This window comes from Monodelphis domestica, chromosome 8 (genome assembly GCF_027887165.1).
Source record: "Monodelphis domestica isolate mMonDom1 chromosome 8, mMonDom1.pri, whole genome shotgun sequence".
Lineage (NCBI taxonomy): Eukaryota > Metazoa > Chordata > Mammalia > Didelphimorphia > Didelphidae > Monodelphis > Monodelphis domestica.
The window spans coordinates 93,114,276-93,135,867 of record NC_077234.1 but is presented as its reverse complement, the minus strand read 5'-3'; the positions used below and the strand labels follow the sequence as shown (position 1 = coordinate 93,135,867).

The 21,592-nt window shown below is 34.0% G+C and overlaps 1 protein-coding gene across 10 annotated transcripts in view; it reads right to left on the bottom strand.

Moving 5' to 3' along the window:
• The window catches only part of ZC3H13 (zinc finger CCCH-type containing 13), a 103,447-nt gene that overhangs the window by 58,611 nt on the left and 23,244 nt on the right, over positions 1-21,592 (bottom strand). For all 10 annotated transcript variants that reach the window (XM_056807309.1, XM_056807315.1, XM_007501585.3 and 7 more), the window contains exons 5-7: positions 9,988-10,096; positions 6,415-6,554; positions 4,084-4,244 (exon numbers count right to left, since the gene is read on the bottom strand). In XM_056807309.1, coding sequence (XP_056663287.1) covers positions 4,084-4,244; positions 6,415-6,554; positions 9,988-10,096 — 410 coding nt within the window. The remainder of the gene's footprint in view (positions 1-4,083; positions 4,245-6,414; positions 6,555-9,987; positions 10,097-21,592) is intronic.

Genomic DNA, 21,592 nt, shown 5'->3' with positions numbered 1-21,592 from the left:
AATCTAAGTAGCAAATGTAAAATAAATGAAAGGCCATAGTGGCACAGTGTGTATCAAAGATGTTATCAAGAATCAATTATACATGAATGCTTATCCTCTTGATGTCTCAGACAACTCTTTTAAGAGACAGAAAGATAGAGAAAAGATTGGTTACAGGCTTATTGTGTTCCAGGTAAAGTGCTAATTGCCAAGGGTACAAATAAGAGCAAGCAAGACAATTCCTGCTCTCAAGGCACATACATTCTGATGGAGGAAACACAAGGGTAAAAAGGGGAAGAGAAAAAGTATTCACACAAGGTTTTGATAAGGAGACAGCAGGAAAAGGGAAGCTCTGGCAAAATAAGGCAAAAGCACATCTCTCAGACCCAGAAGAACAGAAGAGGATCAAAGTTCACGATTTAGATAGGGTGGAGATAGTCAGAGATAAGAATATGAATTCTAAGACTATAAACTGCTGAAAATGTATAGATCTGCATTGGTTGAGAGACCTCAGTGATTCAACTACACTGATGAAAATCAAGTCAAACAAGACAATATACAATATATGTGTAACACACATATACATTTATATTTGCAAATATACACATATTTACATATATATATATATATAAAGAATATTATGAAATCAGTTAAAAGCTAATTGCATTAGGAAAACAAACTAAGATTTATTTTTTTTAAAACCCTTACCTTCTGTCTTGGAATCAATACTGTGTATTGTTTCCAAGGCAGAAAAGTGTTTTGGGCTAGGCAATGGGGGTCAAGTGTTTTGCCCAGGGTCACACAGCTGGGAAGAAAAACAAACTAAGGTTTAAAAGAAATACTGCTGAAGAAAATTGCTGCCTTCTACTGATGTGGTTTGGTGAAATGTTCAATGAGAATTACAGTTGCTACATCAAAAAAAATAACCAGTTTTCATTTGTCATTGTGCAACTTTTTTTAAACTTCTCTTATAGGACTGTATATGCACCACAAAAGAAAATTAATCCTATTACTTCAAGGACTAAATAATCTTCTATTAATAACTGGTTAATGTCTCTGGTTTGACCAAAACTTATATCACTCTCTTTAATCACAAGGCTATAATGACTTTTAGCCAATTACTAAAAAAACCATACTACTCAATAATAGGCATGTGTTGATTATTTTACGCATTTAAAACTTAGAATAGGTTGGTTGCCTTGCAGTGCTATTAATAATCATTTCATATGCTAAATAAAAAATGACACACCTTTTAAAAAATGACCCATTTTATTATTAAAAGTCTAGGCTCAAATTGACATTGAATTGTTTTCAAAACCAAATCTATCCTCCAAAGGATAAAAATCAGATACCAATGAAGCCAGGCTATTCACAAGATGCTGCAGGCTCTGTTGCAAGTCAAAAAAAGGAGAACAAAAAATATTTGATCAATGGTAACATCTTGTGATACATTCTTGTGGTAAGAGACAACACTCCTTTACCTGTTTTAATTCTGTTTTACTTTTACAAATCTTCTTTTACAGTAACATCTTATACATTAAACCAAGAATTAACTATAACACCCAAACTAGATAATAAGCAAAGAGTTTTGGAAAGTCTCATTCAAACAAACTCCATAAACAGCCCATTTACCTGCACCCATTTTCAGGAACCTAAAGTATCAGAGTTAGAATCCAAAAGGAGAAAAAGTCCTGAGCAGCAAAAAAAAAAAAACTATCACAATACCTATGGTTACTCAGATAGCAACCTGTTTTGTATATTAATCAAATTAAAACTTGGTCAACTGGTAATTTTGCTAATTAAATGTAGATATTTCATGTATTAAAGTAGATCTATATGATTTTATTTTTTATAAATCTGAGACCTTATCTAATTTCCCATAGCCACAATTCTGCCACTAAATCTAACTAGACAACAGATCAGAAACAAGAGAATTTCTGTTGAAAAAAAGACCAACTGAGAAGTGACAAATGACAAAATTGAGAGAAAAGAAAATTCATCTGTTTGACAAGCAGAGTAGTTTGGAATCACAAATCAATAGAATCATTGGGAGTTATCATGTTATCAAAATAACTGGTTTATATGAATCAGGAAAAAAAGATTCTATATTACAGCAAAATAGCTTATATTACAATTTTTTAAATCATTCAAAATATTACATAATTTTTTTAAATGTTTTGGCAAAGCTTTCTTTTTCTTTTCTGGATTTCACTTACCTGGAACAGCTGATGTAGAGAAAGCAGGGCATAGTGAAAATAACATTGGACTTGGAATCAGAAGACAAGGGTCTAAGTCTAGGTTCTAATATTTCTAAACATGTTTTCTCATATGTTAATACTATGTATATAACACCTATCTCACAGGGTTGTTGTAAGGAAAAAGATTTGTAGACCTTAATGGAATATATAAAATATTATTATGATTCCCTAAGGAAGCCTGGTAAAATGAGATTGCTTTATTAATATATAATAACAGTGAGATAAAAAATAAGGAAAAGAGAAACATCATCATGGAGTATGCATAAATGAACTTTGAAGAAAAGGCAGGTCATAAAACCATAATTTTGAAAGAGAAGAAAGGGGGTTGAGATTCCAAGCAGCATCAATTAGCAAACATTTCAGAATTTACCGTGTGGCAGGCACAGTGTTAATTAAGGCACTGGGGATACAATGACAAAAGTGAAATAGAATGTTAGCTCTGAAAACAGGGACTATCAGGGGACACATCTACAAAAATAAATACATGTAAAAACAATACAATGTAACTTGAGAGGAGAACCACCTAGAAAACAGAAAGAGGCATATAATGAAAGGCTTTATATAAAACATGGCATATGAGCTGAGACTTGAAGGAAAACCAGGGATTCTCATCACTCAGTCAATTAAACAACAAATAGTTACTAAACTCTTATTTGCCAGGTACTGTGCTATGAACTAGGGATACAACTACAAAAATGAAAATATATAATCAACATTGGATAATTTTGGCAAGAAGGCCTAGCTAATTGATTAACAAAATTTGGATTAAGCATTTATAGTAGTGGCAAAAAGGAGCTATATTCAGCTGTTATACAAATAAAATCAGTAATATTTGGCTACAAAATAAATAAGTGGGGTGAAATAAAATGACAAAAGTGTTCTCACAATCACTTTTAAATAACATCCTTGCTTTCTAAATTACCCCCATCCAATCTGATATTTGCCACTGAGTTTAGTTCTTCATTCCCATCTTGAATTGAATGAATGAATTTATTAAGAGCTAGCCATACGCCAAGCCCTAAGGATATAAAAACCAAAGCAAGACTGTCCCAAACTGTCTCAAACATCTTACATTCTAGTAGGAGAAGTCATCTAATAAGGGTGTTTTGATTTGGGAAGTCAGACTATATAATAACAGAAGTCATTCAATTTACACACTCCTTTCTGAAGCATTGGCAATATTGATTAGATTACTGTTTCCAAAGTGAAGATGGAAATCAGGGTTGGAATTAGAATATACACTGCCCTTGACAAGACCTGGTGGCAAGATGGGCAGGGTAGCTGATCTGATGGCATGTGAAGCAGAGTTTGGAGTGTTAGGCCATTCCTGTTTTCAAGGGCTCACTGACCACTTAGGACAAGACAGCCCCAAAGAAGCTGGCTAGTTGGAGTTCTCCTATTACTTTTGCATCTCATTTATTATCATCTTCCCTAAATCTAATCTTGGCATAACAATTATTAGTTTTATATCAATGGTCTGATTTGATGTGTTCATTTTACTAATAGGAAGTGTTCAGTAAAGTCTGCCCTTCCAAAGAACACAAAACTAGTTAAGTTTGTCAGGATGAAAACCCAGGCAGATCTTCTGACTCTGAAGTCAATGCTCTCCTGGCTCTGCTCAAAACACTTCATAAAAGATACAAATAAGTAGTTTGGACAAGAAACTAAGTGTAATATAAAAATACAAAATTGTCTAGATCAACAAACCTGGACTAGAGATTTAGGGTTTACAGAGAGAAATAAAAATTAGTATTTTGTCCAATTAGCTAAGGAGTAACATTTTTGTCTTTTAGCTAAAAATTCGAAAAACTATGGTTCTTATTCTAATCCATGTTTACCTACTGACCTCTGCTGGTCCAAGAGAGGAGAAGACACTGTTGTTATCTTCTTATCTTTCTTGCTAGCTGAAGAGGATGACTTTGGACTAGATTTTCGCTTTGGAGATTTACTAGACTTTCTTAGAGAAGGAGATGGAGACAATTTTGATCTAACCACCTCTGGAGAAATCTTTAAAAAAAAAATGATGGGCAAGTTTGATTAATGAATTATACTAGTAAATTAAGAATAATGTTTTAGACCATAAAAAAATTCACTTCCAACATAAAAACACTGCAGTTTAAACCTAAACTAACTTTTTAAAACTTACTTTAAAAGCATATTTAATATTTAAAACTATTTTCCTACGAAATGTCTTAATACAATGAAGTAGAATAATATTTTAATTATATCAGATAAAAAGTTTTTCTATATACACCTAACACTTTACAGAGACAAACAAGAAAGCTAATAGATGACTTAGATTTTAAAAAATACTTCTTGGGATCAATATATATTCAAGTCATTCTTGGACACCTTCTACACCACTGAAGGCAAATTGATGACCCGTAGACTGCTTTCTGTAGGTATTCGGCCACCCTTCTTCCCCACCCCCACCCCCAGAATTCATTAATAGAAAGGTAAAGGGACTCAGGCAGAGTTCCCTTATCCCTTTCCAACAAGCAAGCCTGATGGCATTTTTTCACATCCTCTGGCCCCTCTGCCCCAGCAGCCCAATGGGAGCACTTCTTCCCTCCCCTGTGTGGGGAAGGTGGGGGGTGGGATATACCCAGAATGGGGAGGGGGGACAGCATACAATTAGGGGGGAGGGAGGGCAAGCATAGCACTCAGTCTGAGGGTTGGGATGGGGTGGGACACAGCTCTCCATCTCTAAAAGGTTCACCATCACTGTTCTATACCATCAGAGTCCACAGAATTAGCCTTCATAACAATAAACAAGGCACTAAAATGCCTTACAAGTGTTTTTTTTTAATTATTCATTTAATAGTTTTATTACCAGATATCTCAGCCCTCCACTCCACATAGCATAGAATGTATCACCCATCAAAAAAATATGGATTATAGATTTTGTCTTTCATGTTTCTATTTTTCAGTTCATTCTATGGAGCTGGACATTCACAAGTTATTCTTAAAATATTATATCTGTAGCTGCATATAACGTCCTCTTGGTTGTACTAGTTTCATTCTTATTTCATGTAGATCTTTCCAAGTTTTAAAAAAATTAACCTGATCATCATTTTTATACCACAATAATATTCTATATCAATTATATATATGTGTACATTTTCAAAATGCATACATAAATCATAATAAATTACTATATTATTTGCTACTAAAGCAGGTAAATAAACATTTTAAAATAATTCAAATAATAAAGTTGAAACCAAAAAGAAAAAAAGATTTCTATAAAATCCTCAGGTAGGAATCCTTAATTGAAACAGAAGAATCAATTAGTCATTCCAATTAATGTAGGATGAATTGCAGTAATAAAGATTTCAATTCTAGGATGATAATGAAATTTAGAAATTTCTTTTCTATGGCAAAATTATTTTCAGTTTTACTTGTCATTACAAAATTGGGATAATCAACCATTCTGGAGGGCAATTTGGAACTATGTCCAAAGGGCGATAAAAGACTGTCTGCCCTTTGATCCAGCCATAGTACTGCTGGGTTTGTACCCCAAAGAGATAATAAGGAAAAAGACTTGTACAAGAATATTCATAGCAGTGCTCTTTGTGGTGGCCAAAAATTGGAAAATGAGGGGATGCCCTTCAATTGGGGAATGGCTGAACAAATTGTGGTATACATTGGTGATGGAATACTATTGTGCTAAAAGGAATAATAAAGTGGAGGAATTCCATGTGAACTGGAATGATCTCCAGGAATTGATGTACAGTGAAGGGAGCAGAACCAGGAAAACGTACACAGAGACTGATACACTGTGGTACAATCGAAGGTAATGGACTTCTCCATTAGTGTCAATGCAATGTCCCTGAACAACCTGCAGGGATCAAGGAGGAAAAAACACTATCCACAAGCAGAGGACAAACTGTGGGAGTAAAAACACCGATAAAAAGCAACTGCTTGACTACAGGGGTGGAGGGGATGTGACTGAGGAGAGACTCTATAAATGAATACTCTAATGCAAATACCAACAACATGGAAATGGGTTCGAATCAAGAACACATGCGATACCCAGTGGAATCGCGCATCAGCTATGGGAGAGGTGGTGGGAGGGTGGGGAGGGAAGAAAAGAAAATGATCTTTGTTTCCAATGAATAATGTTTGGAAATGACCAAATAAAATAATGTTTAAAAAAAAATTCGGATAATGAACTCACCTCTTTTTTAATGACTATTTCCTCTCTTTTCTCCAAGTTTTCTTGTTCTAGCTTCATTAGCTCCCTCTGAATCTTTTGGCGCTTCATTTCCAATGACAATTCATGGACATAATCATAATTAATGTCTCCATTGTCAGAATCTTGAAGATAAAAGCCAGCACTGAGACTATATAACAAACATCTTAAACATCAGAACTATATACTAAATATAATTATTCAAACAACAAATTTTGTCAAATTAAAAAAATTATCTACTATAACAAACTAACAGAATGTGAAGAAAAAGGAAGGGGGTGGAAGTGGAAGAATCAGAGAGGTAAGTTAAGGAGACTTATCCTTGGTCACATAGCTAGTATGTGCAAAGTAGAACTGGAACACTTATCTTCCTTAATCCCAGGCCATTATCTTTCCTTATAACTTATATTTTTAATAATTCCCAGAGATGAAAAACTACACTATTCCTATAATATCTTCAATGGATATGTATATTATACATTACACGATAGTTATTTCCACGAGTTTTAAGATGAACTTAAAAGTTGAGGAAGTAGTTTGTTTGTAACACTTAAAAATAAAATATGAAGACATAGGGAAACAATAAGCAAAGGGCCCCAAATCCAAAACTGATATTTTTTTTTCAGGATATTACCAAGAAAATGTTAAAGCTAATTCATTTTTTTAAGTAAATTTTTATGGATATTATGAGAAAGTGACTATAATGCTGGACCTACAGTGAAGACCTATTCAAATACAGCCTCAGACATTTACAGGCTTTGTAACATGGGCAGTCACTTAATCTCCTTTGTCTTTTAGTTTCTCATCTGTAAAATTCAAAGGACTGATAAGACGGCTTCTAAGGACCCTTCTAACTCTCAATCTATGATTCTTTGATTTTATATCACTTATATTTCCCAATGTTCTCCTCCCCCCCTTTCCTAAAACCAATTCCTTACACAGAATTCTATTTTTAAAAGAGGAGAAACTAGTTCAGAAAAATTATCTAAAATATTTTAAAAGATATTTTATGCATTGTGCTTCATAGTACTCCCATATCTCTGAACAGAATCAGGGGAGAAATATCTTCCCATATCTCTGACATCTCACCCCGGCTAAACTCATTTTGGATTTCTTTAATGTCTGCTCCATGCTCCCAGTAAACTTATTTCTGAGGAATCTCATCACCTTGCAAAATGCACATTCCAATTAACCATGGCCTTCACACCTTGGCATTCAATACCCTCTGCCCCTGACTGGAGGGTGAAGTCATAAATTTCTCTATTTAAAGTGAGGAGACGAGAGACATCTCAGAAATCACATTTCCCACCCATATGTACTCCTTCTTCTGGACTTCTTTGGCTTTCTCAATATACTCCAAATCCTGGCAGCTACCTCTCAACATCCCCGGCCTTTCCCCTTGTCAGCTTTCTTTTGTTTTCCTCCCCTGTTATAAGTACTTATGAGGGCAGAAACCATCTTTTCTTTTCTTTTTTTTTTCCAGATTTATAGATCACCATCACTTAGCACAATGTCTGGAAAAGAGCAGATGCTTAAATGTGTATTGACTATTGATATTTTCACTTCTTTAGGGTAAGATTTGGTTTATTATCATTTCACTGAATTCAGTTTCAATTTTTTACTTGCTGAAACCAAAATTTCTTGGATTTCTTTACTTATCCATCAATTTATATGTCTTCTAAAGCTTCTCTGTACTGATAATCAATTCACTGGGTGGTGTTTGTGTTTTTGTTTTTTACAGTATGGTCCATTATATCCACGTTACAATTTGTTTAGGCATTCCTCAATGGATGGGCATCCAACTTTTCTTCTAAATTTTGCTACAGCAAAAGGTATTGCTATAAATATTTACTTTACATTTGTCAATGATCTCCCTACAGTATATGCTTGGCAATGGATTCTCTAGGTCAAAAGATATGAATATTTTGGTCATTTTCTTTGCATAATTCCAAATTGCTTTCCAGAATAATTAGACCAATTCATAATTCCACCAAGAATGCATCCATTTTTTTATATACTTTGCAACCCTCTTATTTATTACTTTACTTTTTGCGAATTTGGAGGGTATGAAGTAAAGCCTCAGGGTTGTTTTGCATTTCTCTTTTTATTAATGATTTGGATCATTCTTTCATCTGGTTAAGTTTCGTTGTTCTTTTGAAAACTGTTTGTGTCCTTTCAACACTCCTCTACTGGAGTTTTTATCTTACATGTCTCTTGGTTATATACATACCTTGACTTTCAGACCTTTATCAGAGGTATCTCATACAGACTTTTCCCAAGTTGACCTCTCAATTCCAGCTATATTGATTTTGTTCATATAAAAGCTTTTTTACTCCATGCAAATGAAATATTTTGTGCTTTTTATAACTAATTCTATCCTTTGGTTAATAATTCTAATTTTTCCAGCATAAATTGAGATGTTATGGGGTTTAGCTTATGTGTGTTTAATACTAATATTAGTTCATTGTCTATAATTCACTTAAGCATAATGTAATTCTCTTTTTATACTTAGTGATACTATGAATTTTTATTTATTTTTTCATTTGTCTTATAGCATCATTACAACTCCTACAACTTCTTTCAATTTATCTAAAGAAAAGTAAATTTTGTTCCAGTCTCTCACTTTGATCTGATTATGTTGTTGCCTTTAGATGTGTTTTTGATAAACAGATGGTGAGTTTTTATCTTTTTATCCATTTTGCCATTCATTTGATTTTATTGGTATGGTTCATTCACATTTACAGTTAGAATTGGGTTTATGTTTTCCTCTATTTATTTAGCACTTTTTTTCAAAGTTTTTAATTTCATATCTCTTGTAGATACATACTTTGTCCCTGCTATTAGTTTTGTTTTAAATATTTTGATGCAAATCTGTTCCCAAAATCTCTCCTTCCCCTACCCTACTAGCTCCCCTCCTTGTTACCACTGATCTACCCCTTACCCTAGGAGTTTGAGTTTTACTTCATTTATTTATTTATTTTATTTGTTTATTCAGTAATATATCTATTCCTCTCTTGTCTCTTCTGTGCTATCTAGCTGTGCTATAACAATTACAAATATTCTTCAAATGGGTATTATCACCTTTTAATGAATTAATCCAAAATTTAGTTGAAAATTCTAATGTAGATTTTACCATCAGCATTCTGATTGCAAGACTCCTAATGGTACTAAAATTTGTGAGAAATTACATAACAGCTATGACCCAAACTAAGGTGGGAACAGAATGAAATCTACAAAGATGACTAATTTCTATGTAACAGAACTCTAGATCAGAGGAGTTCACATGAAAAGGTTTGGAGGAGTCCTACCAAGATAAATCAGAAAAGGCTAATTGAAAACTGCTTAGCATCTGGCCTTCTCTGACCTACTCAAGGCAGTACTTCCTGTTAAAACATCAATCATCCACAATGAAGCAAAAATACACAAGAGCCTTACAGAAAACTAAAAGATAACAGATAGAATGGCCTCTAACATCATAGAAAATCTACAATGTAAATAACCAAGAGTTAACTGAACAAAAAAATCAATTTTTTTTCCTTCTCATTTTCTTAAACTTACCATCTCGGTTAGTTTCCCATTCTACATTTTCTTCTTCACTTTCTGGAGTTCTCTCCTTTGTAATCTTGATGTCTTCCTTCTCTCTATGTCTTCCCCTTGAAGACTCTTTCTAAAAAATACACACACAGAAAAATTATAAAGGTTTTGATTTTTTAAATGAATATGATTTTAAGAAAAATATTTTAATTTTAATTTATTCCTAGTTTTGTCAGTAAGTCAATCTAAGAAATATTTACCCACTCACCAAAAGCACTAAGTTTTAGACATTTCATTCCATTATTCTGCCAGTATAACTTTAAAAAGAACAAAGTGCTATAAATGTTATGGATTTTTTTCTATCAATTTACAGAGATGGTTCAAGCAAAAAAAAAATCAAAGCATATATACTCTTGAGCTTCCGTGTGTGACGTAATACTGTGTAAGTGATCATTTAAACATTTATATAAAATACTAGAATGATCTAGGGTTGAAAATAATTTCATAAATATTCACTGCTACATAATACTCTTAAAAAATTTACTTTGTTACTTCAGATTATGATTATCTAAAAATTCTTTCCTAGAGACATACTATTTTTTTAAAATTAAAAACAAGGCATCCATGAATATTTTCTTACATTCATAGCTTTTTACTTTCAATAATACCCTTAGGGCCAAATCCTAGTAATGGGATCCCTAGGTCAACATGTATGAACAGCTTAATAATTCTTAATGACTTTTTCAATCTTCTTTTCTTAAAAAAAAAATGTAATATCAGGCTTGTTTCTCCATGTTTTTAACAGCATAAAATTGACCAATTTAACCCATCTAGTTCTCAGTTAACATCCATTACCTGGGCCATATTTAACTAGATAGGCAGTAGATGCAAGCTGTTGCCAGGACCATACTCTTTCCAAAACCAAGTCTTTCCAATTTGATCATACCCAATGCAACTTTTGTTTCAATGCCACAACCCCTCAGAATGCAGAATTAACTCCACAAAACAATGAGTTTGTTAAAGTAAGGCTTTTTCAAAATATTTAGGCTCTCTAAACTATTATTATCCCACAAGAAACTGTTTGGATTACATGTATACTAAAGCTTAGATCTACTATAAGCCTCACTTAAATGTGTGGGCTCTCCAGATACTATTTCCATCTGTATTTCATTTGGTTTTTCCTTTAGAAATCTTTTGCTACATACTAGTCAAATATTGATAATGCTTCAATACCCATAGTACCTCCCAACATAATATGGCTACTCAGTTCATCTCTTCCAATTATATCCATTTTAGCCCCAATTCTATTAAAGAGTATGACTACTCGCCTTGCCTTCTCTGGACCATGTGAGGCATAGTATATTCTGCTCCAGCACCTCACCTTCAATCTTAAGTGTGTCTATCATTTTCAGTGTGTTTCTTGTAAACAACCAATTGTCAGGTCCTTTCTGTTGCCCATTTTCTTCCTATGAATGAATTTATCCCATTTATACTCAATGTCATAGTCACTAGCTATGCATTTCCATCCACTCTATTCCTCCTCAATGTTTGTCTCCCTCTTCCCTTCATTTGGTCATATCCCTTTTTCAGAGATCCAACTTCCTTTGATCAACACCTCTCCAATTCACACCTCTTTTCCCAAATTCTCCCTTATCCTCTCTCCTATCCTTCACAAATACAAATTGGCCCACCTTTCCAAAGGTCCTTCCTTCGTCCTTTCATCCTTACCTTTTAATTCTTATTCTATCCACCTTTCCAAAAATATCTCCCTTATTCCCCATAACCATGCCCTCCTACTTTTTGATATGAGTATGACTCTAAAAACCCCTCCCCTTAAATGACCTCAGCAAGATAGTGTAAAATAAACCCAAAGATCCTAGCTTTTGGGACAAGAACCCACTATTTGTCAAAAACTGCTGAGAAAATTGGAAAATACAGGAGAGATTAGGTTTGGATGAACATCTCACATCCTATACCAAGATAAATTCAGAATGGGTAAATAATTTAAATATAAAGAGGGAAATTGTAAGTAAATTAGGTGAACATAGTAAATAGTATCATCTCTGGGAAAGGAAAGAATTTAAGAACAAGCAAGATTTATCCTTATATATTTCAATAAATATTTTATTTTTATAATAAGAGTCTCTTTAGCATCCTTACACCTGACCCTGGAGGGAAGTTCACATTTGAGCTTCACTTCATCACTGAGGATACTTTTGATTACCTCTATCAAAAGTATCTGAACAGTTCTGAACCTATATTGAACAGTTTTTCTAACTACATTTATGTAGCTTACCATTTTTTTTATTTTTACAGTTTGGCAAACTCTCACCAAACTGTAAAAATGTGAATGGCAAGTTATAAAAATGAAATATTTAGATGGACAAAGAACATAACTGTCTGATTTTAAGGGTCCAATGGTCAACTTAGGCAGTTACCTCAGCAGGGGGTCTCTGGCAGTAGCTAGAGCTGAGTTTCACTGTGAGTTGTGGTAACAGTGAACTGAACTTTAGTTGGCTACAAAATCCATCTCCCAGTCAACTTGATACAAAGAATCTGTACTCTCAGAAAACCTGGTGAATTAGCTACATAAAATCACCGTGGGATTTTCTCTATTAGATATGACTTCTCTCATTTTCTCTATTGTACCAGAATATATGCAAAATGTACTTACCTATGGCTTTCTAATGCCATTGCTCTCATTGACACTCCTACAACTAATCTCTTATGTCCCTGAGCTACTACTGTTTTTCATGTGATTTTACATGATGATCAAATCTTTGGCAGTTGTGTTTAAACATTTAAAAGCAATCATCAAGCAAACTACAGCAAAGAAGGATCTAATTTTAAAAGTGAACTATCTAGAGACTAAGATAGATAGAAAGCAAACTCAATATGAGGAATTACTCAAGGCTAAAGGGACAATGGCAGAAACTAAAAAACATGATGTAACTAAATTAGAGGGTACAAATAAATCAGATAAACCAACTAAATTATGTTCCCTTTAAGGGAGCTACCTAGTGTCCCCAGAGCGTGGTATAGTAAATCTCAAGTGCCACAAAAAGTTTACACAAGCTTATATAGACAGTTTTAAGAAAAATACTTTATCATATGAAGAAGAACCCACGGCAGTTGTAAAGCAGTTTAAGCGTTTAATTAAGCTTCATAATCCTTCTTATTTGGACTTTGACATCCTTATGGATGAATTATTAATGAAAAGGGAGAAACAGCAAATTATACAGAACACTAATAACCCCCTAATTGCCAATTGACCAGTTTGGGAGCCTGGTTGGGAATATAACTCTTTTGAGGGGTACAAAGACTTAACTATATAGCCAGGGAGACAATAATTGAACTATGAGGCAAAAGTCCAGATGCCCAGGAGCCTAGTCTAAATTTGAGCACCTAAAGCAGGAAGTAGGAGAGACTCCCTCTACTTTCCTCGACATAATTATTGACTGTGCAGAAAAATGGATTAGGTTGAATACTTTTAAGATGAGAACATGAATCACATTCACAAGCAGTTTGCAAAAATGCTTGCCCTGTGGTCCGAAATTATTTTCGGAGTAACTGTCCAAATTGGTTTGACATGGGTCTTGACAAAATTTGGAGAATTACTTGTTTTCCAAGATGAGAAAGACAGGCAATCAGAAGAGAAAAAAGATATAACTGATAACTTAACCAAAGAAATCAGAGCTTAAACAAAAACTGAAATCCAATGAAGTGCAGGAAAAACAGTAGCTGCAAAAAGAATTTATAGACAACCCAGAAATAATTACAACCCCAGATGATACAGACCAGCCCCAAGATGTTTTCTTTGTAACAAGCCCGGTCATGAGAGAATGCAAATTTAGGGGACAATTCTTTGGACAAAGCTTCAGGGGAAACCAAGGCAATAGATTCAATTGCTTTAATAGATTCAGGCAAAATGGATATAGAAATTATGGGTTTAACAACAGGTTTAATAATGGATTTCATAATGCATTCCAATATGGGAGACCAAACTACCCAAACTATTTTGATACTGGATGCTACCATAATTCACAACAAGCCACAGACCTGAATACCATGCAAGAATATATCAAATCAGGTGCTCATCCAAAATATTCCCAAGTAGTTGGTGGGAATCCCCAAAAACTTGATATGCAAAAAGGTGCAACTTCATTATGAAGGTGTGCCAAGGCGTGTACAATTTAAAATATAGTATATGGAGAAAATGGACTAGGAAATATGGACAATGGAATAAAAACTAATGAAAACAACAAAGAGATTTTAAATCGTGGCAAATTAGTACAGGAGAAATCAATGAAGAATTAAAGAATGAGGAACAGGCACAAGTGTTGAGTTTTCCTTATCTTAGTGTGTTAGCTCCTGTGATACCGGTCCATTCTCCAGAAAATAGCAAGAATCCCATGTAAACCTAAAAATAGAAATCTCCTAAAGAGTGAAAGTAGTGGGTTAAATGGAAGTTGTGGGTGTGACGGATGCCTGTTAGATTATGCACTCCATAAGATAAAACCTAGGGATTCAGTTTAAGAAAAAAAAAACTTTAAATATTAAGTGTATTAGAGAAATGTGGCTACATTGCTCACACATGAAAAAAGCAGCAACAGAAGAAGAGATTGCATCAGACAACACGGCTGCAGTCAAAAAGATAGAAGAAGAAGGAGGAAATGGAGACAGAGATTGAGCCAAAGGAGAAGACAACATTGAAGAAATATAGATGATAGCAAAAAGGACAATTGAACTATAACAAAGACATTGAAAAGCAAATCAACACAGAAAAGAGAACACAGACTGATTATGGACATGAACTGTAAGATTTTTGTGCCATTCTAACACTACACACTTCCATTATAGTTGCAAACAAACAGTACATAGTAACAACATGAAGACAGAAGACAGTAGCAGAGGAGGGAACTTTAAAGATTTGGTGAATATTCACTACAAAATAACATACACATATAGGACACATTTAAAAACTCTGCAACATCATAACCAGGTGATGAGTATCCATAGAAATAAATAAATACAGATAAATCACCTTGGGAAAATAATAATAATAATTGTACACATTAAAATAAGATCTTATGTCACAGGAAGACTTTATGTGTTCCTAAGAAATAAAATCAAGAAAACATACATAACTTTCTAAAAAAAAAAAATCTTTTTCTTAAACTATCTTAAGTGGGGGGGAGTTTATTTTCCTCCTGCAACATGTAAATAGTTTAAATATAACATATATGTTGATGTAGAAATTGTACAGATCTGTATTCAGCGGATCTCAACCTCTCAATTTGTAGCAATGAGAATACATAATGCACATCAAGTATTTACATTCCGAATCATAACTGTAGCAAAATTACAGTATTACAATATTTTTTGGTTTGGAATCACTGCAACATGAGGAACTGTATTGCGGGGTCACGGCATTAGAAAAGTTGAGAACCACTGATCTATATAGATGTATATATAGTTAAATCATTACACAGTATTGATTTTATTAGTATAGTAAGCTGATTTTGAGTTTAATTTAGTTTTGGATTTCTGTAGTAATGATAGGATAAAGTCTTAGCATAATAAAAAGTTGTTTGAATTGTTCAAATAGGATTTGTAAAATGAAGTTTGCTTGAGTTTTGCCTAGTTATTACTTTAGATAAGATTTTAGTTCTTTGTAAAACATAAGTTAGTTTGTAAATGTATTTTATTGTTTCAAAAGTTTTTCAAAAGTTTGCATTTTGTATTTTCCATTCTGAATTTCTGTAATTGTATGTTTTGTACGTGCATTTGTACAAATATGTTTTAATTGATTATTTGTTTTCATTGAAATTTTCTTTTCTTTCATTTATATCCCTAGTATAGGTTAGCATAAAGTATAGCAATAAGAATAGGATAAGATAAGCATAAAATTAAGACTATTTTTAGGAAATAATAATGATAATGTTAGGTATAGCTTTAGAATTACATAGAATAACGAGCATAGGTATGCTCGAAGGGGAGAAATTGTAAGGATGATATTAGAAAACAAGTATTGTTTTATTAGTTTAGAGATAAGAAGCAAAGTGGCTGACCTGAGAAAAGAATTGGAGGTTGAAGCAGAGCTGAGAGAGCGTGTTGACTTCAGATGTGATAGTTATAACCATTTTTTTCTATGTCAATTACTCTCTGACAGTTGACAGACACACACATTCAGGGACTCTCTCTCAGGGTTGGAGGAGATAACATCTTTGCCTCTCTGTCTGAGGGAAAGATCTGAAGGAGCTCAGTGTTTTCCTTTCCCAAATTGGGAAACACTACTGACTCTCTATTGTGGTTTTTATAGATTGTTTATATGTGAGAAAACCAAAGAAAGATCTGGTCTTTGGTTTGGACTCTGAGTCTGTGAAGACTCAGAGTCCTAACTTGATTCTTGTGGAGACTCAACCAGCTAGCCTTTGCTATTTTATAATTTGAAGGCGAAGTTAAGATTTATAAGCTTAATAGCAGTAGTTTTTATTTAGATAGTATAAATTTGGGTTATTCAGATCAGGGAGGAGTAGTGTAGCCTGTGAAACACAGGAGAAGCGGTTCCTTGTGGAACCTGGAAGTTTATTTGAGTGGATTTAGAATCCCTTAGAATTAGAAATCCTTAATTTATCCTTATATATTTCAATAAATTTTATTTTTATAATAAGACTCTCATTAGTGTCCTTACAACTGGTCCTGAAGGGAAGTTCACATTTGAGTTTCACTTCATCACTGAGGATACTTTTGATTACCTCTATCAAAAGTATCTGAACAGTTTTGAACCCATATTGAACAGTTTTTCTATATATATTTATGTAGCTCACCATTATTATTATATTTTTTATTTTTACAAGAGCCAGGCCTAGAGACAGGAGGTCCTAGGTTCAAATTTGGCCTCAGACACTTCCCAGCTGTGTGACCCTGAGCAAGTCACTTGACCCCCATTGCCTAGCCCTTTCCACTCTTCCACCTTGGAACCAATACACAGTATTGATTCCAAGACGGAAGATAAGTTTAAAAATAAATTAATTAATTGAAAAGGTTTTGTACAAACAAAATCAATGCAACCAAAATTAGAAGGGAAGCAACAAATTGGGGATAAAACCTTATAACAAAAACCTCTGACAAAGGTCTAATTTCTCCAATAGCTTACATTTTAAGAAATAAAGACAATATATCTGGAAACAGGAAAATCACTCTTACAGGAGAGTGGTAGCAGCTAACAAGGGGTATTTTGATCAGGGAAATCACAAGGATGAATAAGGTCACAATTCACATTGGTGAACTCTTACCAATCAGAAGTCAAGAACTGGATTGTCAGTTAAGAGGTTAAGGCTAGAGCCCAGTAACATGGCATGAAGATGGATAGGGAATATCAAGGGAACCACTGGAAATAAAATGTGAAGGAAGGAGGCCTAGCAGTACCAGATCTCAAACTGTACTATGAAGCAACAATCAGGTACTGGCTAAGGAATATCATGGAAGATCAATGGAGCAGAGTAGATAAACAATATACAGAGGTAAATGAAGTTAGCAACCTAGTGTTTTATAAACCCAAAGATCCCAGTTTTTGGAATAGGAACTCAGTCTTTAACAAAACCTGCTGAGAAAATTGGAAAACAGTATGGCAGAAGCTATGTATAGACCATTATATCTCACACCCTATACCAAGATAAGATCAAAATGGATATGTGGTTTAGATATAAAGTGATACCATAACAAAATTAGAGGAACACAGAAAATTTTACCTGGCAGATCATTGGAAAAGGGAAAAATTTATGACCAACAAGTGACAGAATATTATAAAATATGAATAATTTTGATTATATTAAAAGGCTATTATACAAACAAAACTAATCTATGATTAGAAGGGAAACAACAAACTGGGAAAAAGTTTTTGTAACAAATGTTTCTGATAAAGGTCTAATTTCTATTTATAAAGAACTAAGTCACAAGAATACAAGCCATTCTTCAATTGCTAAATGGTCAAAGGATATGAATAAGCAATTTTCAGATGAAGAAATCAAAGCCATCAATAATTATATGAAAAAGTATTGTAAATCACTCTTGATTAGAGAAATACAAATTAAAATAATGCTGAGGTACCACCTCACAACTATCAGATTGGCCAATATGGCAGTAAAGGAAAGTGATAAATGTTGGAGGGGATATGGCAAAATTGGGACACTAATGCATTGTTGGTATAGTTATGAACTGATCCAACCATTCTATATGGCAATTTCTAACTAGACCCAAAGGGCTATAAAACTGTGCATACCCTTTGATCCAGTAATACCACCACTGAGTCTAGGGAAAGGACCTACTTGTACAAAAAAAAATTTATAGCTGCTCTTTTTATGGTGGCAAAGAATTAAAAATTGAGGGATTTCCATCATTTGGGGAATGGCTGAACAAACTGTGATATATGTGGGTAATAGAATACTATATAATGCTATAAGAAATACACAAGATGATCTCAGAAAAAGCTGGAAAGATCTGCAAGAACTGATGCAGAACAAAATCAACAAAACTGGGAGAACGCTGTGCACAATAACAGCAATTCTGGATGACTATTTTGAAAAACTTGGCTACTCTCAGCAATATAATGAACTGAGACCATCCTGAAAGACTTGATGGGAAATGCTATCCACTTCCAGAGAAAGAACTGTTGGAGTTATCTTTCCCATGAGTATATCTTTGGTTTTATTTGGGGGTTTTGTTTATGTATGAGTGTGCTTTTATAATAATGACCAATATGGAAGTGTATTTTACATGACAATTTAAAAAAATAATTAATTTGAGATAAATGAAAATGAAAAGATGAATAGGGAGTAGCCCTGAAAGAACAAACTTAATTTTGGCATCAAGGATAAAAATATTGGCCTAGAATGAGATGAGCATTATACCAATTTCACATAAGTCTTGTATCTCATCATCTGCTCAAGTTTCAAGAAAAACTTATGGTTCAAAAAATTAAGCATCTTGTTGGGTACCTCTAATAGGGCTGGAAAAAATACTTTAGTATCTAAAACTGAACTCCAAAAGGCTGAAAGGCGGGCATTTCCTTTCAAGTAAAGATAAAGACAAAAAAAGGAAGAATTTTTTTTTAAATAGCATGTAAATAATGAAGATTAATGAAGACCAGTTTATAGTCTAGTTCAAATTTAGTGTCACCAACCTTGAAAACCATTTATATCTTATCATTTGAGAAGGGGAAAGGAAAGGAAGGGAATAAGCATTCATATATTACCTACTATGTGCCAAGCATTCTGCTAAATTCATTTTTTGTTTTGATTTGATTTCTTTTAAACCCATACACAATACTGTATATTGGTTCCAAGGCAGAAGAGTGATCTGAGGTAGGCAATGTATGTTAACTGACTTGCCCAGAGTCAAAGAGCTAGAAATTATCTGAGGCTAAATTTGAACCTCGAACTTCCCATATCTAGGTCTAGTTCTCAATCCACTTAGCCACCTAGCTGCCCCCTTCTGCTAAAGGTTTTACAAATATTACTCTATCCTCACAACAAACCTTAGATGGGTAGGTGCTGTTATTATTACCATTTGTCAGCTGATGAAAGTGAGGCAGAGACCAAGTGACTGGCCAAAGATCACATAGCTAGTAAGTATCTGAAGCCAGATTTGAATTCAGATCTTCCCAACTTCAGGATAGCACTCTAGACAGTGAGAAGAGACTAAGCAAAAGATGATCAGATATGTCTCCTACTATAATACTAGTAAATTACCAAGCATGAGCAGTTAGCAAAAAGTGTATTTCTGCACATTAAGGGTAAAGCTTCACCAGGAAATTGAGCTTACTAAAACATACTGCTAGGTAACATGCCAATTTAGTATACAAGGTTTTTCCTTGTTCTTGTTTTAAGAATTTTATTAACAAATTTGTTATATCTTAAATGATACAATTTTTCACTTCCTTCTTTTTTTAATCTCAAAAATATACCCAGCAAAACTGACTATATTCTTGCAGGGGAAAGTATGGTCATTCAACACAATAGAAGAATTCCAAGCATTCGTAAATAAAAGACCAGACCTGAACAAAAATTTGATGTCCAAGCACAGAACTGAACAGAATCATCAAAAGGTAATTAAAAAAGAGGGGAAAAAGAAAAACAAAACAAAACAACAACAAAAAATTATTTAAGAGACTCAATAATTTGAAATGCTATGTATCCCTATAAGAAAAGAGGTAATTGGTAACTCTTAAAAACTGTTGCTATCACCTAGGCAGCTAGAAGAATTACACTTAGGGGGAACAGTGACAAACTGTATAGGATGAAAGGACAAGACATAAATAGGTATATGGGAATATGCATGCATAAATACACACACACACACACACACACACACACACACACACACATATACACACACACAACTAGGGCTAAAAAAAAAAAGAAGTTAATATTAAAGAAATGGGAAAAGAAACAAATGGGGTAAATGTATATGTCACAAAGAAGCTCATGGTGGGAGGGGGAAGAACTTCTATACACTGGAAGGGTAAAGAGGTTGGAGATAGGAAATACTCAACTCTTATGAGCTTTGAAACTGACCCAAAGAGGGAAGAACAATCCAATCCATTGGGGCAGAGAATACATTTGCGCCCTATAGGGGAGTAAGAGAGTAACAAATGGACTGGTGGGGAGGGAACCAGTAAGGGAGGGGGGGGGGCGGCATTTTTAAAAAGACTACAGGGAAAGTAAGGGGAGGGATAAGAAAGGAGGGGGATAGAAAGGGAAGTAAAATAAGGGTGGGAACTAGGGGGACTGATTATAAACAAACATTGGTATAGAAGGAAATAGTGAAAGAAGAAAAGGCAGGACCAGGAGTAGAAATCAAAATGCTGGGAAATACACAGCTAGTAATCATAACTCTGAATGTGAATGGAATGAACTCACCCATAAAATGCAAGCGAGTAACAGAGTGGATTAGAATCCAAAACCCTACCACATGCTGTCTACAAGAAACACACATGAGGAAGATAGATACGCATAGGGTGAAAGTAAGAGGATGGAGCCAAATCTACTGGGCATCAACTGATAAAAAGAAGGCAGGAATCTCAATCATGATATCTGACAAAGCCAAAAGTAAAAATAAATCTAGTTAAAAGAGATAGGGAATATAATTACATCCTGATAAAAGGCAGTATAGACAATGAGGAAATATCTGTACTCAACATGTATGCACCAAATGGCATTGCATCCAAATTTCTAAAGGAGAAACTAGAGGAGCTCAAGGATGAAATAGACAGAAAAACTATACTAGTGGGTGACCTGAACTTTCCTCTATCCGAACTAGATAAATCAAACCCAAAAATAAGAAAGAGGTAAGAGAAGTGAATGAAAGCTTAGAAAAATTAGAGTTAGTAGACATGTGGAGAAAAATAAATAGGGACAAAAGGAATATACCCTCTTTTCAGCAGCACAAGGTACATTCACAAAAATTGACCATGTATTAGGGCATAAAAACATTGCAAATGAGTGCAAAAGGGCAGAAATAATAAATGCAACCTTCTCAGATCATAATGCAATGACAATAATAATTAGTATGGGTACATGGAGAGGTAAATCAAAAATTAATTGAAAATTAAACAATACGATTTGCC